Below are 25,594 nucleotides of genomic sequence, written 5' to 3'. Positions count from 1 at the left end.
GTGGGGCATGACGCCATTGTCCATGACACCATTTAGTTATTACTCACCCACCAATCCAGATTAGTCCCTAATCAACACAGTATTTATAACACACTTTGTTCTAGAAAGTGTGGGGCGGCACGGTGGCGCAGTGGTTAGCGCGGTCACCTCACAGCAAGAAGGTCCTGGGTTTGAGCCCCCGGGGTAGTCCAACCTTGGGGGGGTTGTCCCAGGTCATCCTCTGTGTGGAGTTTGCATGTTCTCCCCGTGTCTGTGTGGGGTTCCTTCGGGGGCTCCGGTTTCCTCCCACAGTCCAAAGACATGTAGGTCAGGTGAATCGGCCATACTAAATTGTGTGTGTGTGTGTGTGTGTGTGTGTCAGCTCTGTGTGATGACCTGGCGGCCTGTCCAGGGTGTCTCCCCGCCTGCCGCCCATTGCCTGCTGGGATAGGCTTCAGCATCCCGTTACCCTGAGAGCAGGATAAGTGGGTCGGAGGATGGATGGATGGATGGATGGATGGATGTACTTGGTTCTAGAAAGTATTCAGGAGATTACTGTGAACTTCATATCGCTGTCCTCACCGAGAACGATCGTGAATGGGAATTCTCTATGCACGCAGAGCACACATGTAAGACAGTAACACACAAGTTGTTTAGTCAGACTAAATTATGTTGTCTATTAGTATATAGACTAGACTGCTTTTCTTCAAGATTATTCATGAAAAACACAGACCCTGCTAGTTTTCATTTTCCATCAAGCACTGAAAAAGTTTTGGGATAATGAGACGTAATGGGATGTGATATACCTTACATCTCGTCTTTAGCCGTTTGGCTGTTGCATGTGTATGTTGTGATGTGGATGCCGAAGCGATATAGCATTTAGCCCTATCGAATAGTTTCAAGCATGTTGTTATTCAGTGCTCAACAATGCCGTATTGCAGAAGGTAATGTTTTCATTGGACGCGAAGTGTTGAATATATATGTTGTGCTTTTTTTCTTTTTCTTTTTGCTCATCAATCAGTGTGGTAAGGGTCCAAAGGAAGGGGTACCCGAATACAACCAGTTGCCTCTGACATATGAGGTAGAGTAATCGCTGTTGCATGGATGTGTTTACAGCCCATGACCACTAAAACTCTGTGTTGTGAGTAATTTGGCTCGTTTCATTGACCTTTAGGGGATCTTGACATATCAACCAACAGATCTGTGTGTGTGCGTGTGTGTGTGTGTGTGTGTGTGTGTGTGTGTGTGTGTGTGTGTGTGTGTGTGTGTGTGTGCGCGATAAACATCAGCAAACCACTGAGTTTCCTTACAATGGGTCATTGTGCTGTTTAAAGTGTCGGTCCCTCCGGCTTACTCATCAGAGAGTCTCAGGAGAGTTTCTTCAGCAGGAGTGGGACCCACTGTACCTAGAGGACCCAGGGCCCATTCACATCCCGAGCATACAGGAGAGGGCTGACTGTCTAATATCTAAATTCAAAGGAAAATTTGACAAGCCATCAAAGGTGAACACCATGCATGGGCACGTTGTGGTAACCATGTTTCCTGGAGTGATTTTTGAGATGTAAGCGTCACAGATTGATGCTGCTTTCTAACAGTGTGGTTCCATTATACCCTTTTCCACTTCATGGTACCAGCTCAACTCGACTCAACTCGCTTCTGTGTCATTTTCCATTACTGTAACAGTACTCCCTCAGTGTAGTTGGTTGTCATAGCGACGCATGGTTTTCAATTTAAAAATGTACTTTTAAGATAACTCCACTTCGGTATTTAAAGATGCCGGGTGATATCCCATGCGCACGTTGATGACACAGTGACACGTTTCTCTGACCAATCAGAGGTCTGCATTGATTTTGCTACCCGCTCCAGTTTTTCTGGAACCTCGACAAAGGTGGTACCAGAAAATTGGTAACAGTTACCAAAATGCCGGTACTTTCCAGTAATGGAAAACGAAAAAAGGGGGGGTCGAGTTGAGCCGGTACCATGTAGTGGAAAAGGGGCATTAGACAGTAGGTTGTGCTAAATGTTGTTTGGTTTCTTTGTTAATTTGAGTTGCATAATGGATGAGACCTGAACATATTTCTGTCTAGATCCCTGAATTTTTGTTGCATTTACACAGTATAGTATTTTACCATGCCAGCTCATTCTAATGATACAGGCTGTCAGTCAGCATCTATTCCCATCTTCTCATCAAATTCTTTGTTTCAACCAACCTGCCTCTGTTTTTTCTTCACCCTGGAGCCGAAGCGAAAGCCTTCCCGTTTCTTTATGGAGCAATGGCACTTGTCCGAAGGCCCAAACCCGGGCCTCCCCTCCCCTCTTTCCTCTCCTGAAGGTCCCAGAAAGGTTAGCAAGTTGCTGTCCTGGAACTGACACTATGACTAACTGTCTTTCATCTGATTGATTCGAACTTGACGGACATTTCACTTGTCTGAATTAATGCAAATGAGAATCTCATGACCTAAAATTTCTTACTAAATGAGATCTGAAATATTTGAATTATTTGAAAACGAGTTTTGGTTTGATATTATACTTAACCAAAGAGTTAAATGTGATGAATGTCAGTTAGCTTCTGAAACAAAGTATTTTAGTGCATGTAAGCAGATATCGTGATAGAAATCGATATCGTGTAAATTTTCCAATGATTATCGCGATAGTATTTTCCATTATATCCAGGAGAACTTGACAGATTTTTTCTTCATTTACCCAGATTTTAGACATGCTTATCCCCCAACACCCTAGAAAACGAATTCAGAATGACTCACTGCAAAGAAAAGGACATTAACATTTAGTTTTGAATGAGTGCTAGATTCCCTTACTAATTTCCGACCATCCCCTTTATAATTGACTCGTTTGTGTTTACGCCGCTATGAGGGTGTCAGCTGAAAATACTTAAACAGTAGCTAGCGGCCTTTTCTTGTCATAATGACAAGCTACTTGGGCAGAGGGAATGTTTTCAGAAACCTTTCAAAAAAAAAAAACCTCATTTCTCCTTGGGGGGGGGGGGGGGCTCTAATCATTCGTTTCTCTTCAGGAGCCTGCAAGGTTTCTGCGGTCTGATGACCAAATGCCCCTACATGTACTTAGTGTTAAGGAAAGGGCCGAACAACTGACTTCTCAGTTTGAAGGCAAGCCAGCAAAACCAAAGGTGAAACATTCTCACCCGCCATAGTCTTCACAATTTACCAATACGACCAACCTTTCTATACATCTACACTACAATGTTGTTCATTTCCAATAATGATTCAGAAAATGTCAACAAGATCCTAAGAAGACTATATTAGTCCCAGAGTTTTCAAGTTAAGCTTTCTTATGTTTTGGCTAAGGATGCACGATATTGACTTTTTTTTGCCGATAATTGATAATTTCTTGTGTCATTTTGGCTGATAGCGATACCTATATTTTTCATTTCATAGCAATACAACCAGCATATGTGTCTTAGTTTCCACCAGTGGAGTTTACCTGTCGTTACGCTGTATCTGTGATGCAGAAACAAAACATCTATAAAAAACTGCTTTATTAGTACCTTTTCTGATTTATTACTGAACTCAACACTACATTGTTTGCAGTCGCTGAAGGAGACAAGCACAAGTTTTTTCAACTTAATGGAAAAATATGAATGACTGCTGGGATAGGCTCCAGCATCCCGTGACCCTCGTCCTGGGCGGCACAGTGGTTCAGTGGTTAGCGCTGTTGCCTCACAGCAAGAAGGCCCTAGGTTCGAACCCCGGGATTGTCCAACCCTGGGGGGGTCATCCCAGGTCCTTTCTGTCTGGAGTTTGCATGTTCTCCCCGTGTCTGCATGGGTTTTCTCTGGGTCCGGTTTCCCCCACCATCAAAAAGACATGGATGTTAGGGTTAATACTCCTGTCTGTGCCCCTGACCGAGGCGTGGCAAGACGAACCAGAGTTGGTCCCTGGGTGCTGCACGGCAGCTGCCCACTGCTCCTAGCTACACAGCTAGGATTGGTTAAATGCAAAGGAAGAATTTCCCCATGGGGCTCAATAAAGTAATAAAGTAAAAATAAAAAATTAGGATAAGCGGTTTGGATAATGGATGGATGGAAAAATATGTGACATTCATTTTGACATAACATTTCAAACATTTTTTACTCTGGCACGTCGTCTACAACAGGTCACTCCTTGAAAGCTGCCGTGTAAAATCCTGACCGTCGTACTGTTGTCTCAAGTGAAAACCGTACTTTGTAATTTTCTCCCTTCAGTTATCAAAAGTTTTTAGGATTGCAAGTGAAGTCAGATATTAACTTTATCCATTCAAATCAGGCTAGTAAATGTCACATCGAAACAGCAATAGCCCCCATTGCAGGTGTGTCTTTCTAGGCTGTAAGCATGACCTGTCTGTCCATCAATGCCTGCTGTTGCTGTCGGCACATAATCGATATATCGCCACATTGATACGACATATCGGGCGTAACTTGGATGTCAGTCCCGATACTAATGACACATTTGAAGCCGTTATTGGCAGGTACTGATAAGCTGATTGATATTCTGTACCATGCACCTCTAGTTCACCGCATTATTTCTTGCCAGCTTTCCTTTTTCCAGCAGGAACTTTATTTCTGAGCATCTCTCTCTCCTCTCTCCTTGGAGCCTAAGAAAAAGCCATCCCGTTTTTTTACGGAACAATGGCACCTGGCCCGAGCTCAGAGTCCCCCCGAGTCTCCCCTCTCCTCCCCCGACACCTTCAGACAGGTAGCCCCTCTGAACTTCGGGAATGAATGGTGAAGAGTGGCGACACTAACACACCGCGCCTCCGCATGGCTCCTGGACATTGAGAAAGACACCTTTTTCCACTGAATTTTTTCTATTAGAAGCTACTTAACTTGAGTTAAGGTCTCTGGAGAATTACTTAAAAGCTTGCTAGTGTCTGTGAAATACAAACTGACTGTAACCTGTCTCCTGGAGTTAACATTGCATGATGGGAGTGTGTCATCTCTTGTTTGTAGTGGTTGTTCAGCTCAGCATGTTGGGGTGTGATCGCCCTTGATTCGAGTGATCTCTGTTTGAATGGATGCCAGCATTTATTACTGTTATTATCCCTATTAGTTTTTCTAATTTTGATCCACAGCGGCTCATCCACTGTGGCGACCCCTAACGGGTGCAGCCAAAAGTAGTAGTAGTAGTAGTTTTTCTAATTTTAAGGTGCGTCTTGGCAAAGAGGAAGAAATTCAATTAATCTATTGCAGATCCGTGGTTGCCAAACACTGTTATAAAACTGGGATGGAGTTATCTCAACTGAACAGTGTTGTGGGTCTGCAGCCCAGGAGAATGTGCTGTTGTCTCACCATTGCTAATTTCAGTTTTTGTGGTTTACTTTGGCACAGTGGCGCAGTGGTTAGTCTGGTCGCCTCACAGCAAGAAGGTCCTGGGTTCAAGCCCCGGGGTAGTCCATCCTTGGGGGTTGTCCCAGGTCATCCTCTTGTGTGGAGTTTGCACGTTCTCCCCATGTCTGCGTGGGTTTCCTCCGGGTGCTCTGGTTTCCTCCCACAGTCCAAATCCAAAGGCACGCAGGTCAGGTGAATCAGCCATACTAAATTGTCCTAAGGTGTGAATATGTATGTGTGTGTGCGTGTGTGTGTGTGTGTGGGGGGGCCTGTGATGGCTTGGTGGCCTGTCCAGGGTGTCTCCCCGCCTGCCGCCCAATGACTGCTGTGATAGGCGCCAGCATCCCTGCGACCCTGAGAGCAGGATAAGCGGTTTGGATAATGGATGGATGGTCTGCTTTGTGCCAAATGTTCCTGTCATTATTGCTCTATTTAGGACAAAATTTGACAGATTTTATAGACTCTGCCAATCTTTTTGGTAAATCAGTTCAAAGCCCACGTTGATGGCCAACCACTGTAGTGTATGTGCTTGTCTTACTCAGCACTAACTGAAAGCATTAATAGTCAGTGAAATGCTCATTGTTTTTAGTCACACAGCAGTGCAAGGGGAACATGAATGAGAAGGAATGAATGACACCAGTATGTGCCTGACTGTGGTACGTGGAAGTGTGGTTTCTATACAGGATTTTACGAAATCACAGGGCCACTCGGGTGTCACTGTTCATCACTGCAATGGGATAGTTGCTATTCTAGCTTGTGATCTCTTGATATTCCAAATGCAGCTGGGTTTTTGTGAAACACTAAATCCACAGTGACTTACTGTGTTGTTTGCATGACTCAAGTCTAAAGTTACTGAAGTTTTTGTGTGCTTTAAGTTTGCAAGCCAGGACTGATTATCATTTGTTATGCTCGAAATAACATTGGTTGGGTGGGGCTGCAAAGACATCTACACGCTTGTTCAGTCAAACATGCAAACCTGGACTTGTATTCTCTCTCATATCCGAATGTGTTGTCGTACCGCCAATTGCTGTGAGTGCCTTGCTGCACATCATGTGACCTCCTTCCCCCCTTTTGCAGTCCTCCCCTACCTCATCAGTATTACTTTGTTTTCTCTTTGTTTTTCATCTTCATCCGTATCTTCTCCTAATTCTGCAACCTCTTTTCCATTTTCTCAATGTCAATGATAGCGCTATGTAAAGATGTACACAGGGGACGTTAGCTTGTTGACTGGGCAGCTAGCCAGTCGACTTCAGTCTAATGAAGAACCCAAGCCCCTACTTCACAAGAGGGAACTGGTAAGAGCCAGTGTTGTGCCAGTAGGGGTAGAAGGGATGTGGTTGCACCAACTATATTCTTACCCCTGCCAGAACGTATTGTTTTGATATTCTAACTTGTGGCAAAGTGTCTCCCCTCATGGGTAGATTAATACCGCCATCTTGTGGTAGAAAACTGTGCTTGCTCAGTAACTAACTTTAAGTCAACTTTTCTGTCTGGATATGCGTAAAGGATGTGATGATTTCAGAAAATCAAGCAAATGCAAAGGTAACTTGGACACAGTTGGATCTTGTATAAAAGTTGTATTAGCAAACCTGATCACCTTAAATGTTTGTGGGGTTTTCTTTTTGTGTTCCCCCAATCCATTAATCCCATTCCACCTCAGGTCTTTCTACTGTCATGGTATCCCCGCCCCCCTCTAAATTTTCACCCCAATTTCTGAACTTGAGTCCTATTTAGATTTCTCTCCTCTAAATCTTAGTGCCTTCTTTACCACTTGGGCTCTTTCTTTTTCCTTCAGACTTTGATTCGGTGTCCTCTCCCTCCTTAGGGCTCTCTGAGAAAAGAGTTCCCCGCCAACATCGGTGGGAGTGATGTCTGCTTCTTCTGCCGGAAGCGCGTGTACGTTATGGAGAGGCTGAGTGCTGAGGGGAAGTTCTTCCACCGCAGCTGCTTCAAGTGCGACTACTGTGGAACCACACTACGACTGTCCTCGTACGCCTTTGATGTGGAGGACGGTATGCATAAAATTAAGATGACTTGCTTTTTTTTCATCACCCTTCTTTTTTTTTTTTGACCCCCCCCCCCCCCCCGTTTTCTCCCCAATTGTATCTGGCCAATCACTCCACTCTTCCGAGCCGTCCCGGTCGCTGCTCCACCCCCTCTGCCGGTCCGGGGAGGGCTGCAGACTACCACATGCCTCCTCCCATATATGTGGAGTTGCCAGCCGCTTATTTTCACCTGACAGTGAGGAGTTTTGCTAGGGGGGCATAGTGCGTGGGAGGATCATGCTATTCCCCCCCAGTCCCTCCTCCCCCCTGAATAGGCACCGCGACTGATCAGAGGAAGCGCTAGTGCAGTGACCAGGCCACATACCCACATCTGGTTTCCCACCCGCAGACACGGCCAATTGTGTCTTCAGAGATGCCCGACCAAGGGGCGTCCAGGGTCTATTCCGTTGCCTACCGACACGGGGCTCGCCAGTTCGAATCCCCGTGTTGCCTCCGGCTTTGCGGGGTGTCCCTACAGACACAATTGGGCGTTTCTGCAGTTGGGAAGCTGGATGTGGGTGTGTGTCCTGGTCGCTGCATTAGCACCTCCTCTGGTCAGTCAGGGCGCCTATTCAGGGGGAGGGGGAACTGGGGGGAATAGCGTGATCCTCCCACGTGCTACATCCCCCTGGCGAGGCTCCTCACTGTAAGGTGAAGCGGCTGGCAACGCCACATGTATCAGAGGAAGCATGTGGTAGTTTGCAGCCCTCCCCGGATTGGCAGAGGGGGTGGAGCAGCAACTGGGAAGGCTCAGAAGAGTGGGGTAATTGGCCGGGTACAATTGGTAAGAAAGGGGGGTGGGGGGGGGAGATGCCCGGCCAAGCTGGTGGTAACACAGGGATTCAAAGTGGAGATCCCCGTGTTGGTAGGGAACGGAATAGACCACTACGCTACCTGGACGCTCCTCCATTACCCTTCTTACCGTAAACTGTAACCGGCATCCCTTAATACTCACTCAATCTTGCTACTGTCAAAAAAAGGATGGCAGGACAACAAAAAAAAAACAAGCTGCAAATGCCAATGATGAATTATTACTTCTAACACTTGCGATGAAAGGAAAACAAAATGGATTAAGAGAAAGATGCGTGCAGTTAAGCATGCAACATTCTATGTCTTAATAATTCCTTCAGCTTTAGTATGTATGAAACATTGTTTATCAACCACTGCTTGCAAATGCTCCACTTGTATTCCTTTCAAGTATTATGATTCCTTGTAATTCTAGGTGAAGCCTGGGCTCCTGTAATGTCAGTCACATCAGTCTACACGTTTTTGAATGTGTAAATCACAAAGTAAAATGCTATGAAACATTTATGGAAGACTTGCGATTTTCTGAGCTGGCCCTGGTGTTATTGTGCTTTGGCATGCTGCTAGCAGACGCCATTGCACTCTTGATTATTTCATATTCATCTCTATCTGGGAGGTTTCTGTTGTGCTCATACAGTCAGCAGATTGTTAGCTCGGACAGAGTGGCTTGTTTCTCCCAGACAAGTTAGCCGTGGGACTGAAGCCCACTGGTAAAGCACAGCTTTTCCTAAATGCCCACTGATGCCGGAAATGGGGAGAAGAACAAGGATTATCAATTTGACTATGCACAACAAACACTGTGCTTCTGCAGAAATGATAGTAAATGCTAGCTGTGTATTTATTTAAGTATTCTAAATTGCTTGTTTGTCTTTTTTGTTCTACAGGTAAATTTTATTGCAAGCCTCACTACTGTTACCGTCTGTCTGGCCAGGCTCAGAGGAAGAGACCTGCTCCTGCCTCGACTCCAATCAGTGCTGAGGTACCTGCTCACTATAACTGCAGTAAATTATGCATGATTAAGTATTACATTTGTGAGTTGAATCAGCTTATTTTTATTTTTTTTGGCTTTACTTCAGACCCTGGTGCTTAGACTCACTATGCAAGGTAATAGACTGGTGTATAAAGCCATGCCAACAGCCTTTCATCTGGAGCAGCCAGAATCGAGCCCCTTTGTTGGCAATCACTCACATTCCTGAAGTGCCTTTGCGCCAGTCTTGATTTCCAATCTTAATTTCCAAACACTTGCCGATGTGTTCCAGTTGTAAAAAAAAAAAAATGGGACATTTGGTATTATTGTGATAGCTCCAGCTGGTCAAAGGCTTGAGTGGAGGTGAAAGATTTGAATCTTAACCCCACACATGTACACACACACACACACACACACGCATACATTAAAAGATAACATATTCTGACTGGGGCGGCATGGTGACGCAGTGGTTAGCATGGTCGCCTCATAGCAAGAAGATCCTGGGTTCCAGCCCCAGTGTAGTCCAACCTTGGTGGTCTCCCAGGTCATCCTGTGTGTGGAGTTTTCATGCTCTCCCCGTGTCTGCGTGGATTTCTTCCGGGTGCCCCGGTTTCCTCCCACAGTTAAAAGACATGTAGGTCAGGTGAATTGGCCATACTAAATTGTCCCTAGGTGGGAACGTGTGTGTGTGTGTGTGTGTGTGTGTGTGTGTGTGTGTGTATGTGTCAGCCTTGTGATGGTCTGGCGGCCTGTCCAGGGTATCTTCCCGCCTGCTGCCCAATGAGTGCTGGGATAGGCTCCAGCATCTCCGTAACCCTGAGAGCAGGATAAGCGGTTTGGATAATGGATGGATGGATATTTTGACTGTTCATGGTGACCTACCCTATTTTGTGCAGACCGGTGCAGACACTCCATGATGTTGAAGATGAGTCATCATAGCCAAAACATGGTTATAATCGACCTTTACATTGTGCAATATATTCCCGGCTTTAGTTGACCACCTGCTGTGATTTCCTTATGGTGTGCGGCAAGTAAAAAGGAAATTTCTGGGCAGGAATTAAGTATCACATTACCAGAAAGGGGCTTATGTAATGCTGAAAGCTCTCTCCGCTCTTGCAGGAGAACCAGGCAGCCCCACCCGCTGCAGTGACGGTGGATGCCCCTGGAAGGGCAATGGCAGCTGCAGCCCCCTCAACCGAGCGCCAGCCCTCAGGTACCCCGCTTTCCTATATTGCTGTAGCAGCAGCACCCCACCATCTGGCCCTGGGTATGGGAGTCTGGCTGCGTTCTCTCCGCCACACCCTCTCCTGGACCTGCCACCAGGTGGCACACAATCCCTTAGAGTCCCCCTTCCTGTGTACCTACTGCATCTACCTCTTCTGCTGTTTTACCCTCAATATTCTGCTCGACCTCCTCTAGCATGTCTCTGCCCTTCTTCCTTTCCTGCAACACTAGTTTGCCAACTAATACGATGAAACTGTATAGACTGACTGTAGCTTGCTGAATGTCCCCGTTGATGTAAAATCTATTGATTCTGTTTTGTTTTATTTCTGTGTCGAAGATGCAGCATTCTTTTTGCTCCTGTCTGTTTATCAGTTTTGGGGGAATTAGATGGATGGATTTGCGATTGGCCTTGGCCAGTTGAGCAGCTCTCTGGCAGCCCAATTTTAGAACTGAATGGCACATCTTAAATCTCTTCTTTCTTGGCTTGGAAGTTAAAATATGTCAGGCAAAGATCGGAGCTTAACTCTTAAAGCTTGAGCGGCTGTACTCTAGAGAGCGATATTGATATATTTTATTTTATTTTTTTAGATCTTGCAGCTGCTTAACCTGGCTGTCAGACGTAGAGGCACTGTCTGCCTTCTTGAATTAAAATGTAGGACAAGATAACATGTATGTAGGGACAAATTAATGTAACCTAAAAGTTAATTAGTGAACTTGAGATATTGCTTTTTGCCTGGCTGTATTTTAAATGAGGGCCAAGCGCTGTTCTGTTGTGACTGTAACCTTTAGAGGACTACTGTGACTGTCTTACCTTTACCTTCTCCTGTGTGATCTCATTTGCATTTACTGCTCTATTAGCGGTTTTGTACGTGTTCCTCCTTTTTTGAAACTCGCCATGTTGCAGTGTGTAGTGCCTGTCTTGGTGTTCCTTGACTGGTTCCTTTGTGAGCTTTACCTTTCCCCCTCTCCTATCAGCTGCTTAAAGCTCCGAGCGATCTTAGTGCTCGAATTAGTGCCTGTGATTGATTCTCATGTCATCGTCACAAACCCCCTTTTACTGACCCGATTGTCTGCCCTGTTTTCCCCACACCCCTTAACCTCCACCGCCCAGCCATTTTGTTGCTAACCCCCACCCACCTGTATATGCTCCGTAGACGATACTGCAACTGTGCTGCATTAATCTGTGTTACACTTGAGTATTGGTGTGGTAGCAGTAGAACTAGATTGAATCTGAATTCATTATTTAGACTCATAAAACATGTTGGTAGTGCTCCAGAGTCTAGTAAGTAATATGTAGGCCTGCTGCATTGTGTGGCAAGTGTAGGATTATGTATTATAGTGTGTGTGACGTATTATGGAGAGTATTTGGAAATTATGTTGCAAATTAATATAAATTAATAACTTGGTAACAGTAATAACAAAAGTGCTTAATACAGAGGTCGAGGGGTTGCCAGTCTGCATTGGTCTTTGTTTCGGGGTATGTTTTGGAAGCTAGAAAGGTTGTACATGATATTTGAGATGATTTGCGGGGGCACCGCTTTTGACATAAATGGAAAAGGAAAGTCAGCGCGTGCAATATCGCTCACCTTCAGTCATCGTTTCAATGTAAGAGGATACGAGATACGGCATCAGATATCACCTTCACTGCCTGATGACTCCTTGCCTCGAAGGGGTTCACATTGGGATCATTGCTTGATGCATTCCCCGGCATTTTTTTGTGCCTGGGAATGCAGGGAAAATTGTTCTGTTCTCATTGAAGTGGAGTGATACCAGTAGACATTAAAAAACTGGCTTGAGTGCATTTCAGTTTTGTTTTCTGATCCATTCCAATCTCATCTCCTAATAAATATTAAAGACTAATAATTTGAAGTGGAAATAAGGTTTTAAGATTTGCTTCTTAGGATTGGGAAAAAGGCAAGGCACCAACCTTGTATGTGTTAATATATATATAGACAATAGAGATTTATTGTAAGGTTAAACATGTGTTTAAAGTTTTGATTTTCTGTGGAAAAAAATGATCTAATGCAATAAATTTCTCTATAGAGCTCAATTAGTGTGCTTTTGTCAATTTTTCCTTTGGAGCGCAAGGTGTCCTTGGTATAATGATGTATATCCAAGTTATTTCGCCACAAATTGAAGAGGCAGTGTTTTGGCATTGTTTTCATAGGTGGATGACACTCAGCGAACACTTGTGGTGTGTGATGGTTTCGGTGCCATTTTCATGAAACTGGAGAGTCAAATGTTTTTCCACATTCTTGTAAAAATCTTTGAGTCAAGTCTATTGTTTCACCAGTTTGCAAAGATAGTCATAGTTTCATTCTAGCTGATACGCTACCCTGAAATGTACATTTGTGAAAGCCTTATCACATGCCCCCTGGCAATCTCTCTCGGTTCCTATTAAGCAGAGTCCTCCCTTCCGACTCCTCTCTACTTCTCTCCTTTCTAATGTTGTTGTGCTTACCCGATTCTCAGTTATGTTTTTGTACTTTCTTCTTTCTGCCCTCGGTGTCCTGCCTTCTGCCTTCTGTCCTGGCCCCCCCCCCCCCAACCTGCGGTTCACCCTGGCGCCATCTTTTCTGCCTCCATCTTGTGCTCCGACCTTACGTCACCAACTCCAGCTCCCGAGGTCAATGGGCTGCAGGAGGCCAGTCTACCCAAGCGGCTGCGGGGAACTCCGGAGCGCATCGAGCTGGAGAACTACCGCCTCTCCCTGCAGAAGGAGGAGGAGTTGGAGGAGGTGCCAGAGGAGACGCTGGCAGAGCACAACCTCAGCAGTGTGCTGGACAAGGCGACCGACGCCGACCTGGGATCCAGGTTAGTAGGGCCGCAACTTGTTATTTTGGCCATTGAGTAATGTCGCAGGGGTCAGCGCAACCGGAGTGCAGTGGTTACGCCTCGCCCTGGGTGAACCACCTTCTTGATGATGGTATCTCCCCTGTCAGGTGAGAATGGGACACGGGTATTGTGATCGAAAGAGATCTCTGCCTCTCGTTCTCCATGCAAACTCTCCACATTGGTGTCAGAAGTGTGATTGAGCGAATATATTTTGACTATTGGTTGAGTAATCGACAGAGAAATACTTTGTTGGTGTAACAAAACTTTGTTTATTGAATTGACTAAATGCAATCAAACTAAACACCTGCAACTTAATCCTACTAGAATAATACGCCTTCCAAATGCTTCTCTGAACTGCTGTCTAACGCCACAGAGCTGGGGAATGACTTTCGGCATTTAGCAAGATAGGACTGATCCAGCCAGGTGGACAATAGGCTTTACTAGATTAAGTCATGAAATTTTGCATTTTACACTACATTTGTAAACATTTAATCCTTTATGTGTTGATATATATCACATCTCATTTGATACAAAATCCAGTTAAGCTCCTTTCACTTCACCTGTCACATGCAAACATAAGATTTATATAGCTGCTCCGTCCATTCAGAGAAACAAAGCGGACGTTGTGTTGACGAAGCTGGCTGGATTGAGTTTTAGACAACATGAGCCCGCTGATGAACCAATAGGGAGCCTGCCTATTGAGTTTATGAGGACTGGGTAATGGGCTACTCACTCACATCCACAATAATGAAGCCAATGTTGAATTTACTCAGTGGTGTAAAATGTGTTAAAACCATTCTGTAGCCTACTTTCACATTGCCATGCACGGTTTAACTGAATTTAAATGATGGACTAGGGGCGGCAGGTTGGCACAGTGGTTAGCGCGGTCGTCTCACAGAAATAAGGTCCTGGGTTCGAACCCTAGGGTTGTCCAACCTTGGGGGTCATCTCAGGTCATCCTCTGTGTGGAGTTTGCTTGTTCTTCCCGTGTCTGTGTGGGTTTCCTGCGGGTGCTCCGGTTTACCCTCACAGTCCAAAGACATGTAGGTCATGTGAATCGGGCGTACTAAATTGTCCCTAGATGTGAATGTGTCGGCCCTGTGATTGACTGGCGGCCTGTCCAGGGTGTCTCCCCACCTTCCGCCCAGTGACTGCCAGGATAGGCTCCAGCATCCCGCAACCCTAGGGTAGGCGGCTTGGATAATGGATGGATGGATGATGCACTATTGTGGTCCGAATTTTGAAAAGCAGGCAACCACTCCAGCTTGTTAAAAAAGATACAGTAAGATACAATAGAGATCCACTGGTGCAACATGTAGCTTATAGCTATGTTTTGTGGTTTGTCTTATTAATTTACTGTATTATCAGCAGGGGTTGGTTTTGAGTAAATCCGGCATGCTTCCACTTCAAATGTTGGAGCATGAAAGGCGTGCTCGAGTTCAGTTTTGCTTCATTTTAGGTTCCTCTCAATTACAGACATTTCTTGAAGCTTATGGCTGCCCCCCACCGTCAAACTGCCATTTTGTACTTGAGGATGAAAACCCTACTCAAGGATATTTTTTGAATGGAGTTATTTGACTACCTCAATCATCTCAGCCCTCTAGGTGCGAGGATTGAAGACATATAAGATCTGGACAAAAAGGAAGGAAACCCATTTTTTTTCAATTTCTAAATAAGCATGCAGGATTGTTGAATCAAATCGCAACTTTCGTTTTGTTGAAATGCAAAGTGTAGGAATAGACCCACTGTTTCAGTCATCTTTTGCATTGCTTCCACGCTGCTGTGTCGTGAGTGCACACGCCTTCACGCCTGCTCTGTTACTTGTCCTCCTAACTCCTTGTCACTCGTCTGTGTTTCTAACAGTAGCTCAGAGTCGGACATGGAGGAGGAGGACGAGCAGGAGGAGCAGGATCAGGAAGAGGTGGAGCAGCAGCCTCTCAGCCCCTCAGACCTCGGTGGGGTCCCCTGGAAGGAGGCCGTCGAACTTCACGCCAGGCTGAAGGGAGAGAGTGACCAAGGGGCCGATGGCGAGGATGAGGCTCTGGCCGACGCAGTCAGCCGAGATTGGGAAGATGAGGAGGAGGAAGTGGAGGAGGAAGATGAGGGAGAAGATGAAGAGTCGAGCGATGGTAAGTTAGTGTTAGTTATCTTTTATTTTGTTCTTTATCTGTCGATACAAAATGGTGCTTTGTAAGTGTTGCCGCTATGTTTGGCAATGTCGAATGTTTGTAAATGTTTTCGAGTACTTTCACCGAACTGTGTTAAAGGGAGGCGATCATGAGTTTCAACATAATGAATGTGTGTGTGTGTGTGTGTGTGTGTGTGTGTGTGTGTGTGTGTGTGTGTGTGTGTGTTAGAGGTGACACTCCATTAGCAGCCATAATACTGAGTAGTCTTCTGAGTGTCTTTCAAATGCTGCCATTTTTATATGGCATCTGGTGGCATTCCCTACAACATCTTCATGTAGCGCTTTGACGCCTTTGGCAGACTAACCGTGAATTGGTAATTTTTTTTTATGGCATTTTGGTAGCATTTGCTACAACATCTGTATGTAGCACTGTCATTAATTTTCATATACAAGGTAGTCGATTTTGATGTAGCCTAACGGAGGTATAGGAGCAAACCACATGGTAAGGGGTCGTAGTTTTCACCCTCACAGATTTTCTGCCAGTGACGTCACTTGGCAGTCACTTTTCCGCACAATATCGAGAGCATTTCAGAGACACAGAAGACTGCTCAGTGTCACGACTGGTAAGATAAGAGATAATGTTGATGATTGTTTCACTTTAAAGCAACGTTCAAGCTATCCCCCAACTTCCCCTGGTCTTGCCGTTTTTGTCTGTCCTCCTCATATGTATGTTTACATCCTGGTCTGACATCATAAACTCTTGTCAGGAAACTCTAGAAATCTGTTTCATTTGTGGCCGTCACTGTTTCAAACATTGTTGTCCTCACTGTCTCCCTGTCTTCCTCTTCACCACTCCCGTGTCTTCTGCCTCTTTTGTGCGTCCCTGTCACCTCTGTGTGTGTGGGTTATTATTGGGGCTGTGCCTCCCCCTTCTGGCAGAGGGGGAGTACTGCCCCTGGGAGAGGGAGGTCCAGTCAGGCCTTTGGCTGGAGAAATACCTCACCGATGAAGAGGATGTTGGTACATTTAAAGGTAGCAACACTGCCTGTGGATGCGTTTGCAGTAACTACGTTTCATGGAGCTGAAATAACCCCTGGTTTTGAGTTTTCTTTTTTTTCAAGGCTTTCCCTGATCTTTTGGTCTTTTTTGCGTTTTTTTTTCTTCCCCTTTGTGCTTGAAAATGTGTAGTTTTAAATAGATAATTGTTTCAAATGGAGAGAAAAGTCTTGTGCAACTTTAAGATTTATTTCTTTTTCGCTGCTGTTAAACATATCCTTTATCTCCAATATTTGGCTTTAAACTACTAATCTGACGAATGTGACATATTTGCAGGTGTTTGCGTTTGACTTATCTATAGCAGCTTGGTATGAAGAGTGACAAGTTATCCCATTTAAGACATCGATAACCTTTTTTTTATTCTTGCACCTGAATTTTGTGTGCCACGTCTAACGACCTGACTTTTGTTACAGTTGTAGTGCATGCAGCCTCCAGCTCGCTCCTAAAACGTTGTCGCACCACTACTGTATTCTAATTTTCTCTCTGCCTTATTTTTCATCCCCCCCCCCTTTGCATTCTTTACCTTTTCACCCTTTGTTCTTCTTCCTTCCTCTCTCCTTCCTTCTGTTCATGCAACCCCGCCGCGCCTTAATGCACCACATCGCCGCAACCCACGATAATGTATTGGGACACTGAAAAACCCCGTCATCCACATATAGCCAGGAACTTACAGATCCAGCAAGTCCTGCAGCCCGTAGATCCCCAGGCCATACCGGGTCTGGTGAGAACACCCCTGGACTCTGAGGGGGACAAGGAGGGCCAAGCGGCCTCAACCTCCCATATCTCTCAACCCTCTGAGCTCACGCAGCCCTCCTCCACAGGTAACCCACCCAGAGGAGCGCAACCTTTGGGAGGCTTCGCCGGGGCAAGACCCAGGCTGTAGGCTTTTGGGGGAGATTGGGGACCAGGGTGTTAACCAGTGTGGCTGCAGCAATTTTTTTGTCTGAGTGTTTGTGTGCAGGTCTGGAGGATTTACCTCTTCCCCACTAACCCACCAGTTGTATGTGATCATCTGTCATTTTTGGCACATTTTGCTCCTTTGCAGTTTTTTTTCTTCTTCCTTGAAATGTCTAATTTTGTGTTCAGCCTTTTATGTTGTCATTCAGTGTTGCTGCCAATGTGGTCGTGTGGGATGGACAGAAACATTTTCAGTCACATCCTCAGTACACTGTAACCCCCTCTTTAATTAATTCTTTTGAATTTTGTTCTGCTTTGTTCTTTTATGTTCTGCTTTGTTCTTTCTCATGTGTCTAATGACCTGTCTGACTTGTTTATTTCCCTGCCATCTCTCCCTCATTGTTCTGTATCTCCCGGTTTGAGTGTAGCCCCTGCCCACACCTCCATCCGACATGAGGCAGTGAGAGTCTGGTTGGAGTCCGTGTCTGGAGGTAGCACAGACTTGGCAGGGATCACAGGATCCCATCTTAGTTTCACTCTCTTATCACTCTCTTTCTCTCTGTCTCTTCAGAAAAGTTGAGTCAGTTCAGCTGGACACAGTTTAGTTAGAGAAACATTTCATCACTCGTCTAAGTGACTTCGTCAGTCTCGGCTGACTGCAGGTTATCCCCAACCTTATAAACAGCACAGTGGTATAATGACTGAAACTGGTGATCTAACATGGGTTTCATATGCAAATGCTGTGACCATTAATTAGAGTTAAGATGGCCACATGTGCTATCACAGAGGATTGGGGAATAGCTACAACCACATCACAGCACTGGTGACGTATGGACCCTGGTGATGGTGACAGATGTACTCTTAGCCCCCCTCCTTGGTTCAGGGATGATTGTTCCCTCTTCACGTAGATGGCCTCTTTGAAGGAATTTGAATCTAATGGTACGTTTACAGTACAACGGTCTTGCTAAAAACGGATCCGCTTGCACACGGATCCGCAAAAAAACCCAAAAACAACTGAAAACGCTGTAGTATGCATGCCAGGCCAGTAGTTGGTGGTGAAACTTTGTAGTCGAGAGCCCTTCCGGTGGACCCCAATAACACCACGCGCCTGCGCACAAACACTTTTTTTCCCTTTTTTTTTTATATAGTAAATACAAAAAAAAATGTGCCAGGGGGTCAGAACATTAACAGAAGTCACACATCTGCTCACAAACATTTTATAAAGGGTCCATACATCTATGGTTTTAATAGTTTTCCTGTCTTTAGAATATAGGATTGTTGTAATGTGTTATGTAATTTAATTTTCAAAAATTAAAAAAGATGGTTTACGATCGGAAGACTTAGATTTTTGAATACGTGATTTTGCAAGTAATAAAATCAAAGTGAGGATAAAATATTGATTTGCTTTGCTAGAATTATAAGTAAAAAGCCAAACAATACATTTTTTTAGGAAAGGGAAAATTCGGGATCAATATATTGGGAAATAAATGTACCGATAAATGTAAATGTACCGACATCTTGCCAAAAAGTACAGACGTGGGGACGAGACCAAAATAAATGACATAAATCTTCTGGAACCAGTTGACAAAATGAGCTTTCTTCTCGGAGCGGTGAGTAAACAGACAGACGATGGCGAGTGTATGCTCGAAAACAGACAATGTGACGCTGTGACGTCGCTGGAGTTGCGTTCTCAGAAGATTGCACTCTGGAACCGCGTTTCCGAAGTTTGCGTTTTCAGGCCCCCAAAACACCGTTGTCGTGTGAACGAACGGCCAAAACGCGACAATACTTGACTGTTTTATGTTGAAGACGTTGACGTGTAAATGGCCCGTAAGAGTACATCTGTTGCCGTCTCATAGCAATTTGCATATGAAACCTGTGTTAGATCCCCGGTTTCAGTCGTTATACAGTGCTACTGTTTATAAGGTTGGGGATACCTCCTGCAGTCAGCTGAGACTGACAAAGTCACTTAGGTGAATGATGAAATGTTTCTCCTACTAAACCTTTTGTCCAGATGCACTGATTCAACTTGTTCTGGGATTTCTACACCTGGATTATTGAGCATGCATCGAGACATTAAGAGTCTCTCTCTATCTATCTCTACCTGTCCAACCATACCTCTGTCTCTGAATCTATCATTTGATCATCTGGTCAACTGGCCTTTCCGGAAGCATGCTGAAACACACGGAGACCACTGGTTTCACAAGCATGCATGCTATATTAATGTCAAACAAGAGAGCATCACTCTCTTGGGATCACCTGCCTTTCTTTCTTTACGACCTGACTCCTCACCCGCACCCTGCAGAGTCCCAGCCGATGCATATTTTGGTTATCTACCTAGTCAGGGAAGTGAGTGATTTATTGCATTGACAGGTTGACCCTTAGAACTTAGTAGTAGTCAAATTTATTGTGTTTTGTTGATACAGGGGACTTGGACCTTTTTCTTTGCACTTCCTATTTTCAGACTAACCCCATTATGGTACTTGTCCCCTGAAGTCCAGGGGCCTCATTTATAAAACTCAGCATAGGTTCCATCCTAAAACATTGCATACGCACAAACCTTAGAATCTACGTATGCACGGAAATATTCAGATCTATAAAACCGTGTGGCGCACACTTGTACACAGTCTTCTTGTTATAAATACCAACCTGTGTTAAATTGTACACGTGTGTACTCCTCCGTGTCCCCTCCACAGTCATCCATAAATGGCCAATGGAAACTAACTCATGACTGTGCTAATGTTTCTAAGGAGGCTTTGTTGGACTGTCATTGAGGAAAGATGGAGACATCGACTTTAAGAAATAGGGCGCAATTTGCGAAATGGCACAATTTGCGGTACGGTGGCCCAGTGGTTAGCGCTGTTGCCTCACAGCAAGAAGGCCCTGGGTTCGAGCCCCAGGGTTGTCCAGCCTTGGGGGTCATCCCAGGTCGTCCTCTGTGTGGAGTTTGCATGTTCTCCCCGTGTCTGTGTGGGTTTCCTCCCACAGTCCAAAGACATGTAGGTCAGATGAATCGGCCGTACTAAATTGTCCCTAGGTATGAATGTGTGTGTGTGTGTGTGTCGGCCCTGTGTGATGGTCTGGCGGCCTGTCCAGGGTGTCTCCCCTCTGCCACCCAGTGACTGCTGGGATAGGCTCCAGCATCCCCGCGACCCTGAGAGCAGGATAAGCAGTTCGGACAATGGATGGATGGACATTGGGCGTCACTAATTCCCGTGTCTGAAAAACTTTGCGCAAGCTCTACGCATGGATGAGAGGATGCGTAGAAATGCACACCTTTTCCTGCATGGAATTTTTCCATAAATCCCAACGTTTGTAGTGAAATATGCGTACACACGTTTCACCCCTGATTATGCTACTACTACTACTACTACTACTTTCGGCTGCTCCCGTTAGGGGTCGCCACAGCGGATCATCCGTCACCCCTGATTATGCAATTATTTAAAAAAAAAAAAACGGATCATCCGTCACCCCTGATTATGCAATTATTTTTAAAAAAAATTTGTGCATAGCAGCCTTTATAAATGAGGCCCCGGGTATTGTGGCTGTTGAGGTGTTTGTTCTACTGGATTATTTTGTACGTGATGATTTCATATGAAAAGTTTTACTGTAAAAGTGCTAGGGTTGAGTGAATGATCTCTAGGTATTGCTGTAGGAATCCTGGATGGAAAGACTCTTAAAGTTTGTCTGATATTCAGAATTATTAGACCTGGATGTTCTTACTTGTTTGTGCATATTAACCATATAGACAGCTTATACAGATAGTCACAGTTGGTTGGGTGCACTTTTGCAGGGATGCTGGTTAATGCTGTGGTAGTTTATTATTATTGTTGTTATTTATTCTGGGATCAGTTGCATGAATAAAAATGTTTGCCTTATTGCTATGTTCCAGCGGGGTTTTTTTTTCTTTGTCAGAAAAGTCTTCCACAGAATATAATTTCAGGAGTAGGGACATCTATTCATGTACTGACAAATGTCGTTGGTGTCATTTATTGCGAAGTTGTCTCACTTCAGTCCTCATCCATTTGCTTATGCAGAAATGGATAAGTGCATGTGTCTAATTACTAATCATGCTGTTCTGTGCTCATTTGTATGTACTTATCTCTGGACAAATGTCATTTTATTTTGTTTATTTCATGCTTGAGTCATATTTGTGAGGTTTTATTTTTATTTTTGCATTTTTTTCCAGAGCCACTAGATTTTGTAGACTGGGTTTTTTTTTTAAGTCTTTTTTTTTTTAACTCTCCATTCATCCTTTTAATTTGCTTCTTTATCTGTGCGCCACACTTCACATTAGCCATGATGGCTTTTTTTTCCCCCATCAAGGGATCTTTTGAGCCTCAGCTCTTCTTTTTTTTTTTCCTTTCTTTTTCATTTATTTTACCCTGAAGCCAGAAAACCTCTGAAGGTTCAGATAAGGTCAGGTTGTTAAGATAGTTGAGGGAAGTTCGCAATCTTTTTTATTAACTCAATAGAGAACAAATCGCTCAAGTCACTCACTTTTTGCTGTTTGCTTGTCACACCAGAACCCTGTGAGGAGGAGGATCCAGAAGCAGAAGCAGGTAGTCCAGATCTGGAACCTGGCACAGAGATGGATCAGGGTAGGCAAACCGGATTTATCAAATTAAAATAACTACAATGGTTAAAGATTGTGTGTAATATTTTGGCTTTCTGGTAGTGCAGTATAGCGGTCTATTCCGTTGCCTACCACCACGGTGATCGCTGGTTTGAATCCCCGTTTTAGCTCCGGCTTGGTCGGGCGTCCCTACAGACACAGTTGGCCTTGTCTGTGGGTGGGAAGCCGGATGTGGGTATATGTCCTGGTTGCTGCACTAGCGCCTCCCCTGGTCGGTGGGGGGGAGGGGGGACTTGGGGAAATGGCATGATCATCCCTCGTGCTACATCCCCCTAGCGAAACTCCTCACTGTCAGGTGAAAAGAAGCAGCTGGCGACTCCACATGTATCGGAGGAGGCGTGGTAGTCTGCAGCCCTCCCCGGATCACCAGAGGGGGTGGAGCAGTGACCGGGATGGCTCGGAAGAGTGGGGTAATTGGCTGGATACAATTGGGGAGAAAAAAAAGGGGGGGGGATCCAAAGAAAAAGAAAAAAAGCTTCAGCAGTGGTTGCTGATTGATTTAAACAAATCAAACATCTTGCCGTCTGCAGATTCTGCTGACCCAAATCTGCAGAAGCTGGGCCGGCTGAATTGTTTGACAACCTGTCCATCAAAAAGACAGACAGGTTGACAGGCTGGACAGGTTTCATAGCAAACTATGCGGTGATCACAGCAAACAATATCCACTACAACCATTTGAAAATGGGAGATGTTGGCAAACATGCTATTGTATCTGCATCCTTTCCATCTGAATCTGTCTCACTTACGTGCTTGCTTTGATTTGGTGTTGACAGTCACATCACTGAACAAAAGAAGTCAGGATTTACATAAAATTACAGAGTACTTTAAACTTATCCTTTACAACAAAATAAATACGATATGTAGGTTTTGGAAGATCACTACTTCATCACAATAAAGGCCCTGATAAGAATAAATGCTATCTTAGACTATTGAATTTTACTATAAAATGCTAACCAACTATACTTTGTATATTGAATCTATGCTCCAGATGACATTCCTTCAGATGCAGAAGCCGAGGCTCGCCTACACCAGTCAGAGCACCCTGAGATACCTGCTGAGGAAGACAGGAAATCAGAAAGTCCGGAAATTGTCTCCAGCATTGGTTAGAAACTTTTGCTATGTCTTATTAATCAATGTTTCAGCCATTTTTACGTTTGATCTTTTTTCTTTTTCTGTTTTTTTTTAAACGTATGTTCTATGTTTTTGGAGTAAATATATTCCAAGTTTATAGAGTTTATATTTACATGTTTTCAGACCCATCCACCATCAGCCCTGTGCAGAAAGATGATGTAGTCCTTTCTCCAGTCAAACTCTCTCCAGAGCCTGAGAAACAGGTGAGATCAGTCCACACTTAAATAAACTTATGAGATCTGTTTTGATTGATTCCCCAGCCAACTCCTTGATCCCGACCGTTTTCTTTTCCAGATTAATCAAATGTTTCCTACCTGCTCAGTGAAATCTCCTGGCACACGCTTTTTCCCAGAACCGTTTCTACCGAATGAAGTCCAGCCTGAGAGATCAACTCCATCTCCAGTTGCGAGGAGCCCTCCATATCCTTCCACTCCTCCTGTCCAAGTACCCTCTCCTATTCCCTCTCTGAATCCCGCTACTGCTCCTGTCTCATCTATTCCCGAATCCCCTCCCAAATCACCCATCAGCTCCCCTGTTAGGTCACCAGTCAGGTCACCAGTCAATTCCCCAGTCAGGTCACCTGCCAGATCACCTGTCAGTTCACCAATTCGTTCCCAGCCAGTCCCAATACCAGAGACTTGCACTCCTATATCTCCAGTCTACCCACAACGCTCCATTTGCCCGCTAACGGGCAACCCACTCTCTCCCATCTGTAGCCAACCCTTGCCTTGCCATGAACCTTCCTCACCGCTCACATCTGACTCCCCCGTCAGAACGCAACCTGTGCCCGCGGTCACCTCCACACCCATTGCCAAAACCGACCGAAGCATGCTTGAGCTCTCAAAGCCCACAGAGTCCTCCATAGAGGAAATACCATCTAAAAAGACTGACATTATTGAAGAGTTTTGGCTGAAGAGTGCTGAGATCCGAAAGAGCTTGGGTCTTTCTCCTCTCGATCGCAGTAGTAAAATCCTTGAGCGGAGTGTTAACATTCTCACCCCAGACTCTGCCAACCCAAAGCCCAAGCCTCCAGGTCTTTCTGAGGAGGTGAAGCCTTTTACTGGACGCTCTGTCGTCCGCAGGATCAACATTACTCTTGAGGGTCAGGTTATAACTCCCATCACTCTCGTGGATACTAAGAGCAATGGCTCTGATAAGAGGGATCTGAGTAGCAGCTCCGGCTTGGGCCTCAATGGGAGCATGGCCACCAGCCAGGCAGCTAACAGTGACAGCTACAACACCTCTGACTCCACCATGATCACCCCTCCCTCCAGTCCACCACCACCAGTGCCTGCCAACCAGTCTCCGGCTGTGCACAGGCAACAGAGATATCAGGTGTCCTGGAGCAATGGAGCAGAAAAGTCTGCCACTGAACCTGCCAAGGAGCCAGCACCTATAACCGCCAAGACCCCTGTTCCCAAACCACGAATGCAGCTGAGCCCTGTGTCGATGTCGACGCCTGTCCGAAAGACTGTAACGGTCCCTCCACAACCCACAGATCCAGGAAAAATTCCAGTGGTGGTCATGAGGGAGAAGAAAAAGCCTAGACGAGAGGAAGTGAGGAAGTCATTTGTTGAGACTGTTGAAGAGATCCCATTTGCGGATGATGTGGAGGAAAGCTATGACGAGCGGATGCCTGAAGCGAGCATGGACAGATTCTATACACCACCCACCAGCAAACCCATCAGGGACAAACCTCCCCTCCATCTGGCCCTGGCCATGGAAAATGGTAAACCCAACGTCCCTGTCAACCCAGCCTCTAAGCCTCATAGGGTGACTCAGTTCTCCCCAGAGGCCAAGGAGATTGCTGAAGAGAGAATGAGGGCCAGAGAAAAGTCAGTAAAGAGCCAGGTGCTAAAAGACGCCATGGCTAAGCAGCTGAACAAAATGAAAGAATCAGATATAGCCAAGGGTGCCTCGGCTAAAGTGGCCTGGAACATAACCCCAGAGGCTGCTGGAAAGAGTAAGAAGTCAGCAGTTTCTCCAAAGACACCAGCCACCAAAGCCCAAGAGTCTAAGAAGGGGGAGACGCTCCCTGATCGTTTCTTTAGTAGCAACAAGAGTCTGGACAGCTCTGTAGCCTCTTCTGAAAGCTCCTCTGGAGGAAAGAGCAAGAAGCGAAGCTCACTCTTCTCACCACGTAAGAACAAGAAGGAGAAGAAAGCTAAAAATGACAGTAGCAGACTCTCTGGCGCAGATGAAACACCACCAAAACACAAGTCGTTGTGGAAGGCTGTCTTCTCAGGGTACAAGAAAGACAAGAAGAAAAAGGATGATAAGTCTTGTCCTAGCACACCGTCTTCTACCTCCACTACTCAGGATTCTGGGAAGAAGAGAATGTCCCCTATTGCGAAGGCCTCAGGTGAGAAAAGCGCTTTTTAGATCTTATTATTCTAAGAAATATCTTGGAGTAAGTTGTTTGCCCACCCTTACACCCAACCCTTGCATACACTTGTCACTCAAATGTCAGCTCATGAATATTAATGAGGAATAGACCACTCCCTCAGTTTGTGAGACAGTTGTGAGAACAGTTATGGATAAAAAACACAAT

The 25,594-nt window shown here is 45.2% G+C and overlaps 1 protein-coding gene across 4 annotated transcripts in view; it reads left to right on the top strand.

The window, feature by feature from the left end:
• Nucleotides 1-25,594, top strand: part of mical3a (microtubule associated monooxygenase, calponin and LIM domain containing 3a) — a 111,376-nt gene that overhangs the window by 62,123 nt on the left and 23,659 nt on the right. For 2 of the 4 annotated variants that reach the window (XM_056281173.1, XM_056281172.1), the window contains exons 17-26: nt 7,146-7,332; nt 9,054-9,148; nt 10,256-10,349; nt 12,979-13,174; nt 15,059-15,324; nt 17,039-17,200; nt 21,803-21,877; nt 22,901-23,014; nt 23,167-23,246; nt 23,338-25,405. In XM_056281173.1, the coding sequence (XP_056137148.1) occupies nt 7,146-7,332; nt 9,054-9,148; nt 10,256-10,349; nt 12,979-13,174; nt 15,059-15,324; nt 17,039-17,200; nt 21,803-21,877; nt 22,901-23,014; nt 23,167-23,246; nt 23,338-25,405 (3,337 nt within the window). Of the gene's footprint in view, nt 1-7,145; nt 7,333-9,053; nt 9,149-10,255; nt 10,350-12,978; nt 13,175-15,058; nt 15,325-17,038; nt 17,201-17,704; nt 17,768-21,802; nt 21,878-22,900; nt 23,015-23,166; nt 23,247-23,337; nt 25,406-25,594 lie in introns of all 4 variants that reach the window. The other 2 variants (XM_056281175.1, XM_056281174.1) reach the window with 2 other exon arrangements.

Source organism: Lampris incognitus, chromosome 6 (genome assembly GCF_029633865.1).
Source record: "Lampris incognitus isolate fLamInc1 chromosome 6, fLamInc1.hap2, whole genome shotgun sequence".
In the NCBI taxonomy this organism is placed as follows: Eukaryota; Metazoa; Chordata; class Actinopteri; order Lampriformes; family Lampridae; genus Lampris; species Lampris incognitus.
The sequence above is the reverse complement of the archived record's forward strand: the minus strand, read 5'-3'. Positions and strand labels throughout refer to the sequence as shown.